The sequence below is a fragment of the Manihot esculenta genome, chromosome 9 (assembly GCF_001659605.2).
Source record: "Manihot esculenta cultivar AM560-2 chromosome 9, M.esculenta_v8, whole genome shotgun sequence".
Lineage (NCBI taxonomy): Eukaryota > Viridiplantae > Streptophyta > Magnoliopsida > Malpighiales > Euphorbiaceae > Manihot > Manihot esculenta.
Genome location: NC_035169.2, coordinates 35,944,108 through 35,965,154, shown reverse-complemented (window position 1 = coordinate 35,965,154; position 21,047 = coordinate 35,944,108). Strand labels below are relative to the sequence as shown.

Here is a 21,047-nt window from a genome sequence, read left to right as displayed (position 1 = left end):
TTATTAATATTTAATCTATTTAAAATTATAATTCTTTCATCCATTATAGACATTAATTTAAAATTAGTGGAAAGTATAATTTTTTTTAAATACTTTTTATAAAAATTTATCATCTATTTAAAGATTACATCAACTTAAATTGAAGTTAAATTGAAGTTATAAGTATTTTATGAAGGTTTTTAAATTGTAAGTATTGAATATTAATTGAATACTAATTGAATAACTAAATATATTAAAAATTAATTAAATAAAATATTATAGATAAAAATTAATGGAGATTTAAATATTATTTTAAATAAAAAATAAAAAATTAGAATATTTAAATTATAATAATTGGGATGGAGTGATTAAGGATTTACATGTATAATTTTAAAAAAACAGAAATTAATTTATTAATTATATTAAAATTTAATGATTTAAATGAGTTTATTTATTTAAAAAAATTAATGAGTTTATTTATTTAAAAAAAATAAATATATTTTTATTTTAAATTATAAATTATAAATATATTTATTTAATTTTAAAAATATAAAAATTAATCTATTAATTATATTAAAATTCAGATATCAAACTATAATTTATACTAAATAAAAGAATTTAAAGGAAAATTTAAAAAAAAAAAAAAAACTTATATAGTATCTTACTATAATAATACTATTATTTTAAGTTGAAGATAAAAGTAGCCGTTGCATATCTGGATAGATGGATGGATGTGACCGTTGGAGACAAAAAGATCCGTTAGCAAAAGTTCAATCTATCAAAAGGCAAAAGGATTTGACTTTTCACTTTTCGCTTCAAAGACAAAACTGAGAGCGAGTGTGCGAAGGAGATGCAGGGAAGCAGAACTGGGAGGGGTGACCCATAGTCACGACTGAAACCCATTTTCAAATCTCTCTGTGGGGATTTAGAGAGAAAAGGTAGAGAGCTTTGAGACCCACTTAAGAGTTTTTAGTCGCTAGTGAGTTTTGCAATCATGGTAGCCAGAACCCCACCAAAGCAGAGGAGAATTGCGGCACCTCTCAATCCTGCTCTAATTAGAGAAACCGTAAAGAAGGTAACCACTCCCCTTCACGGCTGCTGGGTAGCTCAGAAAGCTGAAGAAATTGGGTTCATTTGGAATCCACCATTCAAAATGTCTTTTCTCTTCATTTTAGTTCATGGGTTTCGATTGTTTTTTTGTTTTTCTTTTCTTTAGAATAATGGGTATGTTTATTTTCCATGGATTTGTGAAGGTGGATAAATGCATGGCAAGATTGCAAGAGCTCCAATACACAGTGGCCGGTGGGAATAAGGTGATATCTGGGGTTAGTCTCAGTCCTAGAAGTACCAGAGGTTATCTAAGAACTAGTCTCAGGTGCAAGCAAGAATCTCTGAGGTAAAAATGGAACTTGGGATTTGATTTTGTTCTGGTTTGTGTTAAAAGATGTAGCCTTTTTGTGCTAATAATAATATTTTACTTGCTCATTTGCAGGATCAAGAATGCTTCCCCCAGGAAATCTCCGGTGGGGAAGTTTCCGGCCAGTGTAGTAGGTATCTCTCTAACATCATGTTGTGCAATTTTGTTCTCTGTTTGGCTGTAATAAGGAAATTACTTTACTGGGTTTTGAACAAAAATCTAAATATACAATGCAAAATATGTTTGTCATTTCAATTTAACAGTTGAAAGGTTTTATTATATAGGGGAATGGCGGCGAATGTCATTACCAGCAATGCTAGTAGGAGAAACTGTGGGAGAAATTCTACAAGCAAGCCAATTTGCAAGAGAAATTGTCGCAGCAATTGCCTGCAAAACCAAGAAAATCACCCCAGAAGAAGGCCCTAAAACTCCAGTGACTCAACAGAGGAAACAGAGGCCAAACCCTGAAAACACTGAACTCAAGTCCAAGAGAAAGAAGGAAAAGCAAAATAAACTGCAATCCATTAGATCAGAAACCACTTCTCCATCTCTTCAAAGAGCTCGCTCACGCATTAACTTCAAGGTTTCACCTCCAAAGAAGAGAGAAATGGAGAAAGAAAATTCTGCTAAATATTTGGCAAATAGAGTTTCTCCCAGGAATAAGCCATGGGCTAAAAAGACCATACTGTTTCCAAACCCTTTGTTCCTTTCAACAGATTCTAATCAGCAGCAGAAGTTCTGCAGAACAAGGTCTCCTGTGATTTCCAGAAATAAACAGACCATTCCACACAAGTTCTTGATAAAGTCCCCACCATCAACCTCCAAGTTTCAGGTGAAGATCAAGAACCCACCAGTGGTTTCTCTGTCACCTGCTGGAGCTGGAAACTTGAGCAAGAAATCACCTACTAGAGCTGCAAATTTGTGCAAGAAATCACCACCAAAGATGTCCACTGCTTCAAAATTGCGTAGGTCATTTTCTCCTTCAAGATTGGCTAACAGATTGGTGTCGCCATTGAAGAGCAGGAAAAGTGTACAGAACAGTGATGGTTTAATGAGTGGATTTAAACAGCGTCCAGTTTCAATGCCCAGACGATTCTCATTGGGAAGAATTTAAGTTCTTTTGGTTTTTACTTGAAGCTTCTGTTTGAAAATATTAATCAATGCACATAGTTGATTCTTTTTACGTTCCTTTGCTGGTGTGAGTGTTGCTTTTCCATTAAATTTAGCTGAATTTATCAAGAATAGATGCAGTTCATTTCGCTCGTGTATGGATTTTCAATTCTCAAAATTTTATGGAATTAGATCCCAAGTTGTCTTTGTGTGCTTCGAATGATTCAATTTTATGAAGTTGGTTTTAATAAAATCAATTCTTATCAATCTGATGGAATTCCATAAAATTTATGTAACCATATTTTTTGGATTAAAACAATCACATTAGAGAATTCTCTTCAATCATTGATCAGCACTGAGTTTGTAATTGACAGTTGAAGACAGGCAGGCCAGTAGCCGCAGATATATTAAGAGGGTGAATCTTATTCTTTTATTATTTACCAATGATTATCACAATAAATTCAATAAAATATAAATTAAGCCACTTAAAAGGAAAAAAATAGCTACTCCCATGGAATGATAAAAATTTTACCGCTGAGGGGACCCCCTGCAACAGTAGTATGTACATAGAACAAATACTACTCTGTGTGCGAATCTTCCCCACAATTGGAAAGGTGAATTACCATAATTTATTTATGCCTTCTTAAATAATAAAAACTGCTCAATGAAAATCATGTGAAAAAGTGCACAACCATAAACTGGAATAAAATTTCATAAGCTTATCAATCATTTCTGATCATGATTATTGTACATTGATCCACTGCTGACAAACTTGAGAAACATGTACCCACCCTCTCAAAAAAAGAAAAAAAAAACTTCAAACATAACTTTTCTTTTAAACAGTACTCTATACGGTGCAACAAGTGGCACCAAACATTATCAGTATTCACGCAGACCTAGCACACTGTCCACACTATTGAATACTTTCCACTCTGAAACAAAACTGTAATTCTGATGTTCTAACTCACAATAGGAATGACCATTTATTTGCTTGGAGAGGCAAATCTTGTCCGTTCTCTCTGCCTGTTCAAAGCTCGATCTTTTGGGGATGATGTTTTACTTCCTACACCTGCTTGACGCATCATCTCTGCAACACAATTTTCAGAATCATTGCATCAATAAGCACTGCAAACTAGGGTCTTTTTTTACACACCAAAAAATTCCATGAAGACTACACTTGACAATTGCCTGAACAGCAGTATTATCCAAAAGAATCATACAGTAAAACTGAGAATAATCGACATTTAAAGCAGAGAATGGTACAAGAACACAATTTAGGTGGCGCTAAGAAATAGACAAGGAGAAGAAGCAAGTTTTCCATACCCCTCTTTCTCTCAAGCTCTTGATCAAGTTCTTCTTTCCACTTCTTCTGTCTCTCAGAAAAGCTCATACTGTGAAAAAAAAAAAACATCCGGTTCAAGATTACACCCAAATTTTAGAAAATAATAATAAATTCCTTCAGATTGAAACTCAAGGATGCAACCAACAAGACTAACCTTGGGCTACTTGATTCTGGCTGATCATCAACTACAAGCCCTTTTCGATCATTGTTCTGAGGTGATGAATTTTCCTCTGAAGATTGATCATTTGCATTGCCAACATTTGGCACACGCCTAGTATCACTCCCAGGGCTTCCAGTATTAACAGAATCAGTTACTGCAGATGGGGTTCCAACAGGAGCTCGACTTGGAGACCTGCTTTTGGGAGGTAATTTCAAGTAATTTGGAAGAGTTTCATCGTGTGAACTCTCTGCAAAGATTGGAGATAGAGCTGCATTCAAACTGTTGTAGAACTCTTCATATAAAGGTGTTTGCAACTTTTTCAGTTCTAAAGCCTGGCACAATAATTATGAATTCAACATTACAACAGTCTAAAATAACTCAGATATACAACATTACTAAAAATGTAGCAGACTAATTCAATGTTACCAAAAACCAAGAGTACCTTCTCGTCCAGAAAGGCTGTAATCTTAGACTCAGTAAGTTCATCATCATCCTCAGAGAGTGATACCCCAGAAGGAAATGAAATATTACTGTCCCTTTGAGCTGGTTGATCAATGTCTAATCTTGCTTCTGCTTGTTCTGGCTCTATGCTCTTGTCAAATTTGCACCTCCAATCTCCAGAGCACTCATGTTTGGAATCGTGACTCTAATTAAGCAAAAATTACCAATCAGTGGTAGCTACATTCTCAGAGCACAGATCCAGTGATAAAAATAACACAAGCGACTCAGCTCACTTATGTCAAAGACACGAAAGTAGCTGCTCACCTTGTTAAAGTTATCAGCAATTAAAACAGGACTAAACTTGACTTCACTAGCAGTTGTAGTAAAATCATCTCCATCAATTTGACACATGTCGTCATCACTATTATGTCTCCATAAATCCTTGCTTTCAAGCAGTTTCTTAGGATCAACTGATCCACTCAGACTGCCCAAGTTACAGAGGTCCATGGTGCCAGAGACAGATGGCATTTGACTGTCAACAAATGGACAGTATTGTCAAAAGATACTAAAAGCATCATGCAGGAAATAGTAGTGTATCATTGCAGAAGGTCAAAGCATACTGAATTGCAAAACTTACATGGTTTCAAGCTCCTTGCTGCATGGCTGCAGGGGGATTTCAGAAGTTTCCTGATGGTAATCGAAATTCCATCATGAAAACATGACCTAAGAGAAAGTATGAAGAATTAACAAGAATGGTTCCAGCCCAAGTATACTAACCATGAAAGGAGTGCGAATAACAGGATCAGATGCTTCACGCTGGCCAATTACAAAAGGATGCTGCATTTAAATGGAAAATTGTGATTATCCAACATTTAACCAAATCTGTATGCTGATGCCCTAGTTCATCACCAGTAGTTTAAGAAGTCAACAGAACCAAGAGGTTTCCACATAAAAAATTTTCCAGTGAGTAAAAAATTCAAAGTAATCACCTGCAACAATTTAGACGCATCTGGCCTCATATTTGCTTCCCTGTCAATGGAAATTAAATACATCAAATATCCAAAATAAGAGAGATAAACAGGGGTTTTGTGAAATGGGAATTAAATCACTACTTTTGCAAGCATTTGAGCAGAAAATCTTTTGCTTCAGCAGAGAGATGCTCTGGGATTTCTGGATGTGACTTTGTTGATCCTATGTAAAAGAGGGCAGCAACCTGTTGAAACTATTGTTAGTACATTATTTTGAAAGCAATTTAAATAAAGAATCATGATAGCTAGGGGATTAGGTACCTCTTGGTATTGTTGGCTCCATGGAGGCTTTCCGGTGGCCATCTCTATTACTGTACATCCGACACTCCATATATCAGCAGAGCTAGGAAATTTTTAATGTAAGTGTCAATTCATCAGTCTAAACCATCAAAAAGGTAAAAAGTATTTCACATTAACTATATATAAAGGCAGAATGGACCTTTCACCACAGCAACTGAAATGAAAGATCATATTAGAAAAGAATGCTAATCTATGCACAAAACCACCATGCCTGGAGCAAAATTCAATTAAATGCATTCACTTGAAATGCCCTAAGCCCTCATATTTTCTCTAGATTTCTTAATAGTTGAAATACAATTGAAGTGCAAGGAACTTTAGAGAGAAAGGAAATGTCCAAACAAGCTTTAGAAGTTTCGGGATTAAACAGATATATAAAGCACCTCTCAGGAGTCAGGAGCCCTCATATACCATTTTAGATTTTTAGAAATGCAATTGGATTGTGCAAGACACTTTTGTGAGCAAGGAGGTGACAAAATGAAAATGCATATCTCTATAAATTTATGGATTAGCAAAGGGCATACAATTTTAGATACCTCATACCTTTGTGGTACATCATGTTACAATCAACAAACCTTCCTTTGTTTAGAAATTTAGAAAAAAAGAAGCAAAATTGGATCTTGCAAGACCACTTCAAAGAACATCATGTTTAAAATTAAGTAGTATGCATGTAAGTTATAATACTTAGGGGAAACTATTTATCCTTACAAGCTATGGCCAGTCTGCAGAATGACTTCTGGAGCCATCCAATATGGAGTGCCCTTCATTGACTTTGCCCCGGAAATAGTGGCCTAAAAATATGCAAATATGTAGATATTACTTATGTAAAACATAAATAAAGTAAATGTTGAAAGAAAGCAAAGATACATGTGCATACCAGCTCAACAACTTGTTTTGATGCGCCAAAATCTGCAAGTTTAATGCACCCTTTATTATCAACAAGGATGTTGGCCCCCTGAGAGCAAATAAAAAAGGCAAATTACTAGTCGTATCAAGAAGATCCAGAAAGAATAAATACCTTTTCTCACTTAATGAGGGATTTAAAGGCTACCTTAATGTCCCTGTGCATGATTCCGTTATTGTGCAAATACTCCAATCCGACAAGCAATTGCTTTGAGTATGTTCTTATAACCTACTCAATAAATTACTAAACAAGATTAGTACCAAGTCACCTAATAGGCGTGAGTTCAGTTGGGGATACTTACTGCCTCAGGGAAGGGTCCAAACTTCCCCAAAAGCGATGATATTGATCCCCCAGGAACAAATTCAAGCAAAATATTTAAGGCTTCCTCCTCCCTGTCTGTACCCAAATATCTCTGAAAATAACAAATGGATAGTCAAAAAAAGTGGTATGCATCATTAATTTAATGTATAAACAAAAAATAATACTTTTTACTCACAACAATGTTGGGATGAGATAGATTCTTCAACAGCTTCACTTCTTCCTCAAGCTCTCTGATTTGAGCCTACTTGTTTCAGTAAATATAAACAAGTGAACTCCACCGTATTTCTTAAGAACACACACAGACACTATTATAATTATTATCAGCAATACAAAAAATTCCCATATTTCTAGGACCACGAATTTTGTGATAATGAAAAAATAAAATAAAATTCTGCTTTCCATTTGATTAACAAGAAAGCAAATTAAGTGAAGATAAACCTCAAATCTTCGGGTTTCTAAATGCATGAGAATTGAGCAAAGTGAAAGACCTCGTTTAATCAGGTACAAGAAAACTATTTCCACTGGTTGAGCTTTTTCTACAAAGCTAGTAATATCAACATATAGACAAGATAACCATGTTTCAAAATAGTAGTGAAAGAACAACTTTAGTTACCAAAATAATGAATTTTACGGGGTAATTGGATGAGAACTAAATATTTCTCTTCAGCAAAAAGCAGATTTCATCCTCTGGAAACAGAACATGCATAAAATTCACCAATGATTCAAATGGCACTGATATAATACCTGTGCTCTATCTCTTGAAGCACCATTAGCTGCTATCAATACCTAGAAAGGTAAAACAAAAAATTGCAACATTAAACTAAACCCCATAAAATTTAAAAAAAAAAAAACACTTAAAAATAAATTCTGGGAGTGAAACTAAGCAGAACACAAAAGGGGAAATTAAGTTTAAAAGAAAAAAAAACAAATATATCAACCAGAAAGGAGAAAGATAACTATACCCTAAGAAATTAATTAAGTAAATTATTGCAAAATCCCAGTTAAACCCCAGAAACAGTTCCCAAAAACCCAAACTAGAATCAACTAGGAAAAAGAAAACACAAGGAAATCAAAATCCAAGCCCAGAATTACCTAAATCAAATCAACGAAATCCCATTATAAGCATCCGGCAACAGACCCAAAACACGAAGAGAATCAAGAAGCAACAATTGCAATAAATAACTTCCAAAACATAATTAAAAAAAATTACAACCTGCTTCACCGCCAAGAGCTCTCCAGAATCAAGATTCATGCCCATATAAACATGGCCAAATGCACCGCAACCAATCAACTCTCCTTTACGATATCGGATCGTAGGCGCCATTGGAAGTGATGGAGGAGAGGGTTTGGAGAAGATTCTGGATTTGCGAATGCAAGAATTTAACTTGTCCACTAGGTTACCTGTCAGTGGATTAAAGCCGTATTCTTGATTATCCGGTGGTGGACGGAATACTATTGATCGCCTCACCGATCCCAGAAAGTCTTGCATTATCGAAGAAGCGCAATGTGAGAGAGAAAGAAGAAATCGGTGATCGATTTTGGTCGGCAAAAGAGTGAGAAAATGAAGTTTGAGAGAGAGGAGGGAAAGTTGGAGAGATTCTTTTTTGAAAAATAAAATCAAATTAAGTTATTTACTTACCTTACAGTATCTCTGAGACAAAGTCGAGTAAAATAAAAATTTTTAGGATAAATTTTATATAATAAAGTTTTTCATTCCTTTTAAATTTTGATATTTTTTTTTTATTTCAGCCCATTAACTTATAGATAATAATTTATATTAGCCCCTAACTTATTATTTTTTAGACTCACAGTTATAGAATTAGTTTGATTAGCAAACCAAAGTATTAATTAAATTATATAATTAAAATTAAGAGATTAAGATATATATAGTTTTTATTTATATAATTGAATTTAATTAAAATTTAAATTTAAAGCCCCTCGATTTTTAAAACGACTTATATATCAATAAATTAAAAATTTATAGGTGAAATGAAATATATAATTAAATCCATCAAGTTATAATTCATGTTATATATTTATACATTTTGAGTTTACGGTGAGTTGAGTTCAAAAGAAATTGAGAAAAATCATTCAAGAAATTAAACGATGTCGTCTAGGGTCTGTAGCATTGATATTCCAATGTCCATCAGGCAACCCTTGGTCTTTAGCTATCCTTCTCCACTTCCTTATTCTCTCATCCATTTGCCTGGTTAGCCCACAAAACTTCTGCAATTTCTTCGGCATAGCATCATAGACCCGCCACCACCTTCGGTGAGCCGAGTCACTGGCAAAATTGTGACGAGCCACGATATCCCAATTGCAGTCATAGTCTCTATAACACATCCATGGCTTCCACCCCAAAAAATGAACAGCATAAACATCGTCTGGGATCTCATGATTTGGGTTTCCTTTTCTTACAAAGACCTTGAGATGATTTAGCTTTGCAGGCAACCTATGCCACCAAGTAAAAGCTTCATTGAGAAACCCTTGATCACCACCATTGTAAGAAGCTAGCTTCGAAGTCTTGGACATGAGATCTTTGAGTCTGCACTTCGATGGCTCTATCACCATGATTCCAGAGTTAAATAACATCTTGTCATTTGCAGAAGCTGAGATTTGAGGGTAGAGAAAGAAACTGTCCAAGTTTTTAAGAACTATAATGTCTGAATCTATGAAAATAACTTTGTCGTAATCTGATAATTGCCAGACTCTAAGCTTGCTGTAGTTCCACTCATTGTATGAACCCTTTTTAGCAGAGGGATTTCTGATGGGTTCTATCAACTTGGTTTTCCAACCAGAAGCTCTTAAACCTCGGAGAGACTTCGGAGTTATGGAGGAGTCGTGGAGGAGGACAAGGTCTTTGGTTGATTTGGTTTGAATTATGCTTTGAGCCAAAGCTATTGCACCACATACATAAGCTTCTGAGGAATGGAGGATTGTTACATAGGCAGCCCTTTGGAATGTGGCGTTGAGCCTGCTCGTAGGTGACGGTAATGTCTGTCTCCAAATTTCCTGACCTGCATGTGTACATGGTTATATAATTATTCATATGCAAATATACAAAAAGATGGAAACTATTAAAAATTAAATTAAATTAAATTGTAACCAAATTCATCTTCTGAAATATTCCCCTGCCAATAGAAAATTTGGAGAAGATTTATATAATTCATTTTTTGGGAAAATAATTCCATTCTTTATATCTTATTGTTTACTGTGAATTTTTAAAATAGCCCAAAAAAATTAAGAAAATTTTAATTGCCATCAATACCCACAAAGAAACTGTTAATTAATTACCAGTCTCTGCAAATGGTGGAGCAATCTGGCAAGACCCAGCAGGCATTAGTACCTTGCGCTTCAGCTTCCTCAGCTGAGGCTTATAAATCCAATAATCACCTACATGAGTTAATAGATCATCACATCTAAAAATCTCTTGCATGGGTCCACAAGACCCCATGAACACAACGTACACCGTCCGATCCATGTCTTCTGAAGCTTGGTTTTGCACCGGCCACCCATTCGCCACCGCAAGATTAGCCACCACCAAATTCACTTGCAACCTCCAAACATCCCTAATCCCCTTCATATTCTTCCCCTCACCACCACAAGGAACCCTAGCCACGATGACATCCAAGCCGAGATAATCTTCCAGTCTCGGCATGGGAATCTCCGGGCACCGTGGCGAACCCCACTTATGGTCTTCATCTATCCACTCAGGGAAAAAATCCTCCCATTTTTTGTCCTTGGAAACAGGCTCAAAATCCACTGAAACAGTCTCTGCTAATGATCCATGATCATACATATCATAATAAACACTCTTTATTTCATCATCATCTACGTTAACCAAACCAATCTTGAGTTTCTGGGTATCAACCATTTTGGAAAGAAGATGGAACCAGCTTCCGCCATGGTTAGCCTGAGCTTGGAGTAGTGTAGTGTAATAAAGGGAGGAATTTGTGTTGAAAGACAAAGCTAGCAAAGCAATGGCTGCACAGAGAAAGAATAGAGAGAAAGTGAAGAGTCTTTGAAATGATCTTAGGGTCGAAGCAGAGGCCATTATCGGCATTGAGGTTGAGTTTTCCACGTCTGGTTTTAGTATTTATAGAGAAGAAAAAGGATTTGAAGCTAAATGTATATTAAAATATGCAGACACCAACACGAGAATGAAGATTCCCCAAGGGAATGCGCATGGTTGCATGTTGCTTGCATTGACCTCACGCGCATTTTATTTAATTATGAAGCGCGTGAATCAAATTAAGTTGCTAAATACAGTATAATAAGTGAAAAATCTATTATGCATTATTAAAATATTTATAAAAAATGCTATAAATTTAAAAAATTTTAAATTTTAATTATAATAATTAATAATTAATTTAAAAAAATAATTTATATAATAAAATCAATAGTATTTGAAATGATGGTCATTAGCATTTCTCAAAATATTTATTATCCATAAGGAGAGTTTCCCGTATTCATCTTCGACCTCCTTCTAATTAGTATGTCACATCAACGCTTTCATTGATGGGGTTGAAAGAATAACTAGAAGTTGATTAATAATATAAAAAAATACATTTAATAATATATGTGTATTCTTCTTTTAATTCACTAGAAAGTGAATCATCCACATTTGGTGAACTGTCCATTCCAATCCAACTAGACGAGATAGGAATGAAAATAATATGGCCAACAACTTAGATTGCAACATTCAAAGGTTTAATTTAGTATTAAATAATGTGGACGACTTCAATATTATTAAATAAAATATTTAACAACTTATAATTTCAAATAAAAATGAAATTTTTTTCTAAAAGTTTTATATAAAGAGAAATTTTATAACTATTGTATTTATAGTGATTATAGTAGACTCGCAGTATATTAATAGAATAAAAAGTAATTGTTACACATATAGTGGTTGCATAAAATTGTTTTACAATCCAGACATGAAGAATTCTCTCTGCTAATAATACTTTGCTAAAAGAAAAGACAAATTGCAAAGGGAAGGCCGCCTGTTAAGTACATTGTTCCATAGTTATGGCTGAATAATAACATATTCAACTCCAGGGTTATATGAATCTGGTGGAAAAGTTTCAGGAAATCCCCAGGTCTTACTGCTTGCATCTGCTCTGGAGAGTTCTATTCAAAAGAAGAAATATACTGTTATAGTTGATCAAGATCACCATCCTTTAGCATTAAACAATACATTGAAGGCATCTTTAGTACTGCAAGTGCAACATTCCTTACTTTGCTGTTTGGTTGAGTGTGAAATTGCTCACTTTCTCTGCCTTGTTTTGAACTATATCTTTGTACATGAACTTTCATGGGGAAAGATGAATCAGGTTTCTATCTAACAAATAAACATTTAATTGCCCCATAAATTTCTTGGATGATTAAGTAAGCCTAAAAGTCTATTATTCTTAGAGGTGCCTAGTGTCATAGTTTCTGCTTCTTTTTCAATGATAAATCACAAAGCAGACACGGTTTATTGTTCAGATGTTCAATGTGAAAATTCCACATTAGAGAAACAGAGAACATGAATATATTTTGTAAGATTAGAGCTCTTTCTTTAGAAATGGAATGTTTAAATTATTGAGATGGATCATGTAAGTTTTATTTGTATAAGAGTTAACATAGGAAAAAGTGTGGTAAGAGTTCGCAGAGCAATGGCAAAGAACTTCACCAGAAGCACAAGGCAGTTGAAAACTTGAAGATTGACAATGAAGAAAATGATGATGCTGATGAAGGTAAAATCCTTGGTTTTTTTTTCCAAGCTTCCAATATGATCTCACCAATCTCATCAAATTGTAAAGAAAACGGATCGACATAACATGAAATGCAAGGAAGTGCATTTACAGAACACAATGAGAACTATAACCAAAATAGCTAACAGGAAAAATCCGTAGCAAAATTTTTTTATTATTGCACAAACCCTGCACAATAACTAATTTCACCATATATATGTCAACAATACATTAATCGGTGAAACTCCCCCAGTCAAAATGTTAAAAATCCTCCTGATGACATCAAAGTTTTCGGTTAAAAAAATTAATGGTCATCAGGACAAAATGAAATTTCTCTACAAGCAGGAAACCTTGGGTGACAACCACGTTCAAGCCAATGAGACCATACAAAGCTTGCACCATGTTGATGGGTAAAATTCCATTCTTCAACCAGATGTATTCTTCCTTGCAGCATAGACACGGTAAGCTGCCAGCCCAACGATGGTCACTGCAGCTCCAACTGCAAACAGCGAAGCATAACCATTAACATGGTAGATAACTTTTTTACATTAACATCAGTATATTAGTTATTCTTTGAAACAAGAATTAATCAACAGAGAAGACCTTGAAATTCCATCAGAAGTGATTTAATGGACAACAGTATAAAATGTCTAACAATATGGCTTCACCATAAAAGTTTTCTAATCCTTCAAAAAATCCCATTTATGAAAATCTTGAGCCCAATTATAGAATTAATTCATATGATCAATAGCCAAAGGTGGCCATTGAGCTTTGCAAGAACACCGGCTAGTTTCAACTTGACAACTCCTTAATACAATAAATTCTTCCAGCAGCACTATAATAAATAGGTTGAGAAACTTCAAATTAAGTACAAGGTTAAATACTATGACGGTGAAGTGATTAGCCATATGATAACAGTTCTGACAAGAAGTAATCGGCTGCTAGGAGAAGAGAAATATAGAGTCCAATTTCAGAGGGAGCAAGAGTAAACCAATGAAATTCTAAATTCAAGTCCCTTGGGAGCTGGTAGTGCCAGGAGTTCGGGATTAATATACCTGAAACAAACATCAGAGAACGATTGATGAGTCGATGGTATTGTTTGCGACTTCTCCCTGCTTCAGTTTCAGGAATGCTTAAATGAGGATGTTCTGCTGCATTAACAATCCTGCGGAAGACATTGTTGGTATCACCCATCTTAGAACTGATGGGAATAGGAGCCTCTATTCCCATATCCTGACTAACCTACAACAGCCAAGCAATGAAGATGGTTATTAAAATGTCTGCTTCAGCCCACCCCATGTAGTTTTAAGAATACTAATAAAGAAGAGTTCATGATATCAAGAACAAGGAAAAAATGGAAATTATTAGCGTAGATGATCAAACAATCTGGACAAACCCTGGAATTGGAGATACAAAAATTGTGCACTCCTTTAAAATAAAGGTCAATGAAGAAAGTAAATACCCTTGTAGATTCTTGTATGGCCATTGGAAAAGAACTTAGATCATCTTTAGCAGCAACAATTAGGCAAGGCACCTCATAGCCAGTATCCTCACCGTGACTAGCAACTTCCACAAGCAATTCAGTCGCCCTCCTCCATGAGAACTCATCAGAGCTGCAAAAATACTTAAAATCTTTAAATAGGTTGAAATTGTACTCGACAATGCTGCTGATATTAACGTTAATAATAGCTTCTAAAGCTAAGGTCACAGAGGATCAAACACCATTTATAGACATCTCTCTTTGTGTCTCTTACGTGAGTGTAATGCTGTATTCACCCGCTTACACAGGGTGATTCAATAAATTATTGTAGCTTCACAGCGAAACTAGGATGCTTCACCTTTAGGGTGGATGTTTATTAAATAAGGCTAAATCACATGAATCTAGCTTCCAAATATTACGAGAAAATGTTATGACTAAATTCAATAGGTGCCTAATATTAACCTGTCATGAACAAAAATAGCTATATCACACAATGCCAGAGACTCCTTATTGGACAGCAGTTTCTTGACTCCATCCTCAGGAATTTCTCTCAAGATAAGGGTTTTCTTAATTCCCTGCAAAAATAAAAATAATAAAAATAATAAAATCATACAGCTCCAGTACAACCACAAAATGAGCAAGTATAATAGAACGTATATGGCACGTCATGACAACCTGAAACTCATACTCTTTTTATCCACCCCATTGTTATTTCCTCACGGGTATTTATTTGAGAACAACAACACTAAAAGATGTTCCGTTCTCTGGTGACTTTTGTAGAACCCAACCATAATGTATAGAATTTTTCCATACTCAACCCCTTATTAAGAATCCAAGCTATATATGATGATTGATGCACAATGCAATAGCACTTACCGACCCGGGTAAATCAACAACGTTCACTGCATACTTCTCCTCAGTACTTGAAGAAGTATCAGCAAATTGCCTGCAATTACAATAACCAGCAACAGTCATTAATGAACACCAGTTATAAGAAAGCATCTGAAATAATTGACCTAAAATTTTCAGGTTGTCAGATGGGATTAAGAAAATGAACCTTCCAATAAAAGAATTCAATAATGCAGACTTCCCAGCATTCTTGGGTCCAAAGACAAAACACTGGAAAACATTTCTTTCTGATTGTTGTTTCTTACGATCTAGACGCCGTCTCCTTGTTATACGTACAGCAGCAGAAGGATCACCAGGATATCCAATGTAGATCAAATTCTCCAAAGCACGAGATGGATCCAGAAGCGTCATAAGTGCCCACTGGAATACATATATTTTTTTTATTAAAGGTACACAGGCATTGCATGAAATGGAAGTATTCTAACTGATCAAGTAAATGGCTGAGAATAAGATATTAGGAAAATTGTATAAAATGACATAAAAATGGAATGGGGACTATGCAAAAGAGAATGTGAGTAAATTAGTACAAGCAACCTTTTTTTTTTTTTGAAAAGGGGAGGAGGGGGGGGGTTTACTATTTTCATACCTCAGACAAAAATGCATTAACTGATAGCCCTCCCAATGCTGTTCTCTCTGCAGCATCCTTATATGGAGCTTCATCCCATGGGCTGAAGTTTAAAGGAGAAGTATTAAAGGGAATATAGCAATAATGTCACATTGACAGAACAAATAAAACAAAACAAAACATATATATGATTATCATGAGAGCCAGCTTATAACAATAGTCGTCACAGATTCAAAAATATAAATCAATGATATGCATACAGGCAGCTTCATCATTTTTATCAGTATTAACATGGATGAAAAATTCTCACAAAATATCTCAAGAACTTCACTGTATCAAAGAAGTTCAAATTAAGATAACATGTTAACCATCAGACAGAAATGATGGAATATCTCATAGTTGAAATGATGCACATTTCAACATGAAGAAAATTAAATCAAAGACAATGACAACTCAACAATCAACAAATAACCACAGTACCTTTCTGGTGCAGTAGAAAAAATATCCTCAAGTTCTACAGGTCGCAGGTTATTATCCTGTTAAAGCAATATCATGTTGTGAAAATTTTGAAAACACAGAACCACTCTGCTTATTGTAACTCTTGCAGACTAATCTAAATGAAGAATGCAAAAAACAAAACTAACTGGAAATTAAAATGTAACTGAACTAGTTACGATTTATCAAAGAACGGATAGAAACATACATAATCGCTATCGAACAATTCGTAGATTCCCCTCAAGAACTCAATGGTTTCATTTGTGAGCTCCACACTCTACAACAAATGAAAACTAAATGTAAGCAACTTAAGCAAAAACATCACAAGGAAAAGATGCACAGAAAAGCTAATACTGCAGCCAAATGATAGCGTGTCCAAACAAAAGCAAGTAGAAAGCCATTGCTTAATATGTATATATGTGTAGTGCGTCCAAACAGAGGCAAGGCCCCCCCATCTCAAGCTGCAGCCAAGCACAAATTATATGCCCATTGGCCAAGGGGCCAAACCAAAACAAGCATATGGAGGCACTAAATATCTTGCAAATACAGCCAGAAGTTGTCACCAGTTGACCAAGTTTTAACATAAAGATAATTATTGAGTCAATAGATTGCACAAAAAAATTGCCTTAGACAAAACAAATCCATCATTCCAACTACTTAAGTTCGTCAAAGTTAGGAATTGCACTTAATATTGAAGTCCAAGGATGATCAATGTTAAAGACATCAGTAGCATGTGATGTGACATTGTGATGTGAATTCTAAGGTGCAATATGGCCAACGTGATAATTACAGTTCAACTCAGTGAAATATTACCTGATCAGGAGCTCGTTTGAATGTTGGAATTAGCTCATCAGCAAGTTTGATATCATTATTGTATCCAAATTTTCTTAGGACAGTCCAAGTAGTCTCCAGACGTCCTTTTTCAATGAACAGCGCATGGAGAAAAAGGAAGCCAGTCAGAGTAAGGCCTCGTTCGTTGACTCCTCTATCAGTGGCTCCTCCACCAGGTAACTTTTCTTCCACAACCCTCTTAACACCAACTATTTCAGAAGGCTGTAATGGAGCATTGAAACATTTGACCTGATGACACATATACATTAGATCCTTGACAAACCTCACAAACAACATACTTTTAGAGCTGCAAATGTATCAACATCCAACCCGAACTCATTGCCGGGTGCCAAGCCCAGGCTTTATTTTTGCTCCCTGTCAATGCAAGGAAGATGCCTCCCTAGTCATAAGACCAGTGGCAAAGACAACTTTAAGCTCACAAACTCTGAAGATGATCTTCAGAAATTTTAAGCTTAATTTTGCAATGCCATATAATAAATGTCTAAGCAGTTGACGAACATCATGCAGAAGAAAATTCAAATCAGTCCCCCCATCAAAAAGAAAAAAAAAAAAAAAGAAGCAGCAGCAGCCACCCCTATACAAAAAAGGGAAGAAACATTCAGGAATGACTGAGAAATAAAAAATAATACCTGAAAATCATTTAGTTCTGCATCACTGAGGGCACCATCCCTGTCATGATCACAAAGAATAAAAATACGCTTCAAGGCTCTTACACACCTAGGCTTCAAAGTTTGTGATTCCTGATCAAATAGGGGACCAGTTGGGTGAAGCACTGCTTTCTGTGCATAGTAGAAAACCTCAGGGATCTGCAAATAGGGAAACCAACGGATGATTAGAATGTTAATCACAGAGCCCCAAAGCACTACCTTGAGATGAGCACCAAAGAAGAGTCATCTGCTAACTAAATACAGGCACCAAGAAATTATAATCACATCCTCATCATCATTAGTCTGATAATCTATCTAACATCAGAAGTAAATAGATAATAGCAAAATAAGGAGCAAAACATACCTGAATATGTTTAAATGCCGAACACTCGATGCAAGTCTCAATTTCCCGAAACTGTTGCATTATTGGTGACATCACTTGCTCCAAGCTCACCTGCTGGTTCTCATCTCTTAAATCCAGCTTGCAACCCACCACTATGACTGGCACCTTAACCTGCTCATTGTTCACAAATACAATTAGAAGATACATATAAATATGCACTCCTCAGTGTGTGCACATATTTTTCTGAGTCCATCTATTCCTTCAAATAGATACAGAACCGAGATATGTTCCATGAGAAAAAGTCCACAAAGTCCTATTTGGCATAAATTATATAGACAATTACAACTATTAAACTGTTTTAGTCAGATTTTTCTTTAAAAAAGAAAGTGTCTAGTTACTATCATAGACATGGAAACTTTCTCCTGTACCAATCCTATATGGATTTCCAACGGTTACTTTCTTAATGAAAATAAAGCAAAGAAACCTCCAATCGACGGAGCTCTGGAAGCCAGAATGTACTCAATCGATCAAGAGTCTCTGGCTTGTCACATGCATAAGTAAGAACAACAGCATCAGCTCGCTTCAGTTCTTCAGCTACTTTACCAGAATCCTCCACTCTGAATTACATGAACAAATAAATGAAAGGTATCAAAAAGATGCCAACTTCGAATAGAACAATACTATACATCAAAATAGATTCGTTAAACTGCAATGAGCATGCTTCTTTTACTGGCCTCCAAAGCCAAAAAAAATCTTACGCCATTATCTTGTGTACCAGATAACAATTCAATAGAAATTAGAAACACAACTAGTTCACACACAACAACCGATCTTTAATAGTTGTTTTTAAGCTCTGTAAGCTGCTGGCTTCCAAGCAAATAAAGTACTCCACTATCTAAATATCCAATGGGAGACGGAGTAAATACCTGGAGGAAGTATCGATGATGGTAACGGGGATTCGGTCAGGGTAGAAATCATCAGGCAGCCTCGTGGGCGGGAGAACCGGTGGAACGTTAACCGGATAATTGTCAGTGGCGGCTGTGACTATCAAGCTCGACTTCCCAGTGCCACGGTCTCCAGCTACCACGATACGGACTCCACCCTTACCGCCCGGGCTAGTAGTTCCACTTGCAACTTTCGCCATATATAAATTATAAATAAATCACTGCAAAACGAAATAAAAAAAACCTCACCGATCAAAAGCAATACATACAACAAGCAAACAAGCATAGATGCAAAGCAGAGGGGCAAAAAGCGTAAATAACCTAGGGAGGAGGATCAATATCGCGATTCTGAGGGATAAATTGAGGACTAAAAAACTTGTATAGTGATAATCATAGAAAAAAATCCCTAACCGGCAGAAGAGGTTGACACTTGACATTATGAATTAGGTGCAGTGGCAAAAACGTAAAATATCGTAGAAGTTTCTAGATTGCGAGCATTGATTTTTGAAAAGCAAAATAGTAGTGAATACGGAGATTTGCACCTTGTAGATAGCAGTTCTGAGGAGGATTCAGAAAGAGGCCACCAGAAACCCTAATTGTTTAGGGGTTAGTGGTGGTGGTTGCAGTGGAGGCTACGGAGTCTTGGACAAGAAGAATGAAGGCAGCTGTGGAGGCTCGGGAGAAATCGCAAATAATATATATGAAAAAAAATGAAATCAAATTTCTTGCGTGTAGTGATTTTATCAATAATAGAGTTTAATTAAGATTATTAATAGTTATTTGTAAAATTATACTAGGACATTTATATGGGAATCACTACTTACAAAAATCATGATTAATATTTATAACATCTAAATTGGGTTTCAATCCAATTGGAATAAAAATTCGCTTCCTTGGTCCTCACAAAAATCATCATTACAGGCGGCAGCAGGAGTATTCTCCCCTCCTTCCAAATTAGCTCTAGGGTTTTTTAAGAATGGGATTGATTTTAAATGTTTATTTATTTATTTTTTGAATTGGACTTTTGGCAGTTTTTTTTTTTAAAGTGTATTATTGTTGTGTTTTATGGTCTTTAACCCTTATCAATATAATCTGTAGTCTTAAAATTTTTGTAATAAACAATTTCACTTAAAATTATTTATATTAAATTTAAAATTATTTAATTAATTCTTAAGAACTTTTTTCTTCTCCTTTTTTTGTTTATTTTAACTTTAAATTTGCTTGTGATTTTTTTAATTAATAAATGATTTATTTTTATAAAATTTAATTTATTTAATATTAAATATTAAAATTTAATGCATATAACATTGATATTAAGAAATTAACTACATTGTTATTTTAAAGTTTATAGAAAAGAGAGTTAATTTTAATTTATATTTTTAATAGTAACAAAAAATTATGTAAAGTTTATAATTTAAATATCGTTAAAAGCATTAATAATGATTTTTTTTCAAAAATATTTTTAATGGTGATAAAAAATAATTATTCTTTATAATAATAAATATTTATATTTAATTTAAATTTAATAAGATAATAAAGTGAATAGATTAATTTAAATTATTTTAAATTTATTTAAAATATAATAATTTAATTAAATTTTATTATTTTAAAATATATTATAAATAAATAAATTTTTTAAATTTCACATTGATATGGAATAAGGATAATCTATCTTTGTATAATATAATTTTTTTAAAAAATAACGTATGGAACATATTTTGCTATAAATTTTCAAAACATTATTTTTAATATTTAAATATTATATTCAAAAAGTTTTTTTTTTCTTTTCTTTTGCTTATTCACCTCAATCATAAAATCGGATGTTGACAAATTACAAAATGTTATATCTTGATGCACGTGATTAGGGGTGTTTTTTTTCAAACGTGATTTATATTTATGATTTTTTTAATTGAATAAATGTTGATGACCGCTGGATTGCTCCACCCCGGACCAGGGGCTTGACCACAGCCCAAGACCCATGACGTAGAGGCCCACACACCTGATATACATAACAAGCCTGGCTCATCCAACCTTCAAGGCCGGGCTCGACCTCTCCTCCTCTCTCAAGCCGGCCCGCG

The 21,047-nt window shown here is 34.7% G+C and overlaps 4 protein-coding genes across 5 annotated transcripts; 1 reads left to right on the top strand and 3 right to left on the bottom strand.

The window, feature by feature from the left end:
* Window positions 1-767: 767 nt before the first annotated feature.
* On the top strand, window positions 768-2,726 carry LOC110622496 (microtubule-binding protein TANGLED). Its single transcript, XM_021767006.2, has 4 exons — window positions 768-1,054; window positions 1,233-1,375; window positions 1,472-1,530; window positions 1,681-2,726. Exons 1-4 carry the CDS (start codon window positions 974-976, stop codon window positions 2,508-2,510), a joined length of 1,113 nt encoding a protein of 370 aa, XP_021622698.1. The 5' UTR covers window positions 768-973; the 3' UTR covers window positions 2,511-2,726.
* Window positions 2,727-3,202: 476 nt separating this feature from the next.
* On the bottom strand, window positions 3,203-8,626 carry LOC110622437 (mitogen-activated protein kinase kinase kinase NPK1). Its single transcript, XM_021766930.2, has 17 exons — window positions 8,213-8,626; window positions 7,744-7,785; window positions 7,175-7,240; window positions 6,980-7,090; window positions 6,826-6,906; window positions 6,652-6,729; window positions 6,483-6,565; window positions 5,739-5,820; window positions 5,562-5,662; window positions 5,439-5,478; window positions 5,227-5,286; window positions 5,087-5,136; window positions 4,774-4,981; window positions 4,451-4,654; window positions 4,003-4,340; window positions 3,830-3,897; window positions 3,203-3,593 (listed from the first exon to the last, which is right to left on the bottom strand). The coding sequence occupies exons 1-17, from the start codon at window positions 8,486-8,488 to the stop codon at window positions 3,490-3,492; spliced, it is 1,992 nt and encodes a 663-aa protein (XP_021622622.1). The 5' UTR covers window positions 8,489-8,626; the 3' UTR covers window positions 3,203-3,489.
* A 389-nt stretch (window positions 8,627-9,015) lies between these two features.
* LOC110623344 (putative UDP-glucuronate:xylan alpha-glucuronosyltransferase 4) lies at window positions 9,016-11,106 on the bottom strand. The gene is made up of 2 exons (XM_021768256.2): window positions 10,294-11,106; window positions 9,016-10,016 (listed from the first exon to the last, which is right to left on the bottom strand). The coding sequence occupies exons 1-2, from the start codon at window positions 11,060-11,062 to the stop codon at window positions 9,091-9,093; spliced, it is 1,695 nt and encodes a 564-aa protein (XP_021623948.2). The 5' UTR covers window positions 11,063-11,106; the 3' UTR covers window positions 9,016-9,090.
* Window positions 11,107-12,862: 1,756 nt separating this feature from the next.
* On the bottom strand, window positions 12,863-19,679 carry LOC110622832 (mitochondrial Rho GTPase 1). Of its 2 annotated transcripts, none has more exons than XM_021767504.2 (15): window positions 19,512-19,679; window positions 18,952-19,190; window positions 18,510-18,642; window positions 18,047-18,196; window positions 17,665-17,841; window positions 16,997-17,263; window positions 16,392-16,460; window positions 16,169-16,224; window positions 15,710-15,791; window positions 15,272-15,483; window positions 15,091-15,160; window positions 14,677-14,789; window positions 14,197-14,347; window positions 13,790-13,976; window positions 12,863-13,233 (listed from the first exon to the last, which is right to left on the bottom strand). In XM_021767504.2, exons 2-15 carry the CDS (start codon window positions 19,167-19,169, stop codon window positions 13,160-13,162), a joined length of 1,959 nt encoding a protein of 652 aa, XP_021623196.1. In that variant the 5' UTR covers window positions 19,170-19,190; window positions 19,512-19,679; the 3' UTR covers window positions 12,863-13,159. The 2 variants fall into 2 exon arrangements, with proteins under 2 accessions (XP_021623196.1, XP_021623197.1); XM_021767505.2 differs by lacking the exon at window positions 19,512-19,679 and adding an exon at window positions 19,291-19,441.
* Between the last annotated feature and the right edge of the window lie 1,368 nt (window positions 19,680-21,047).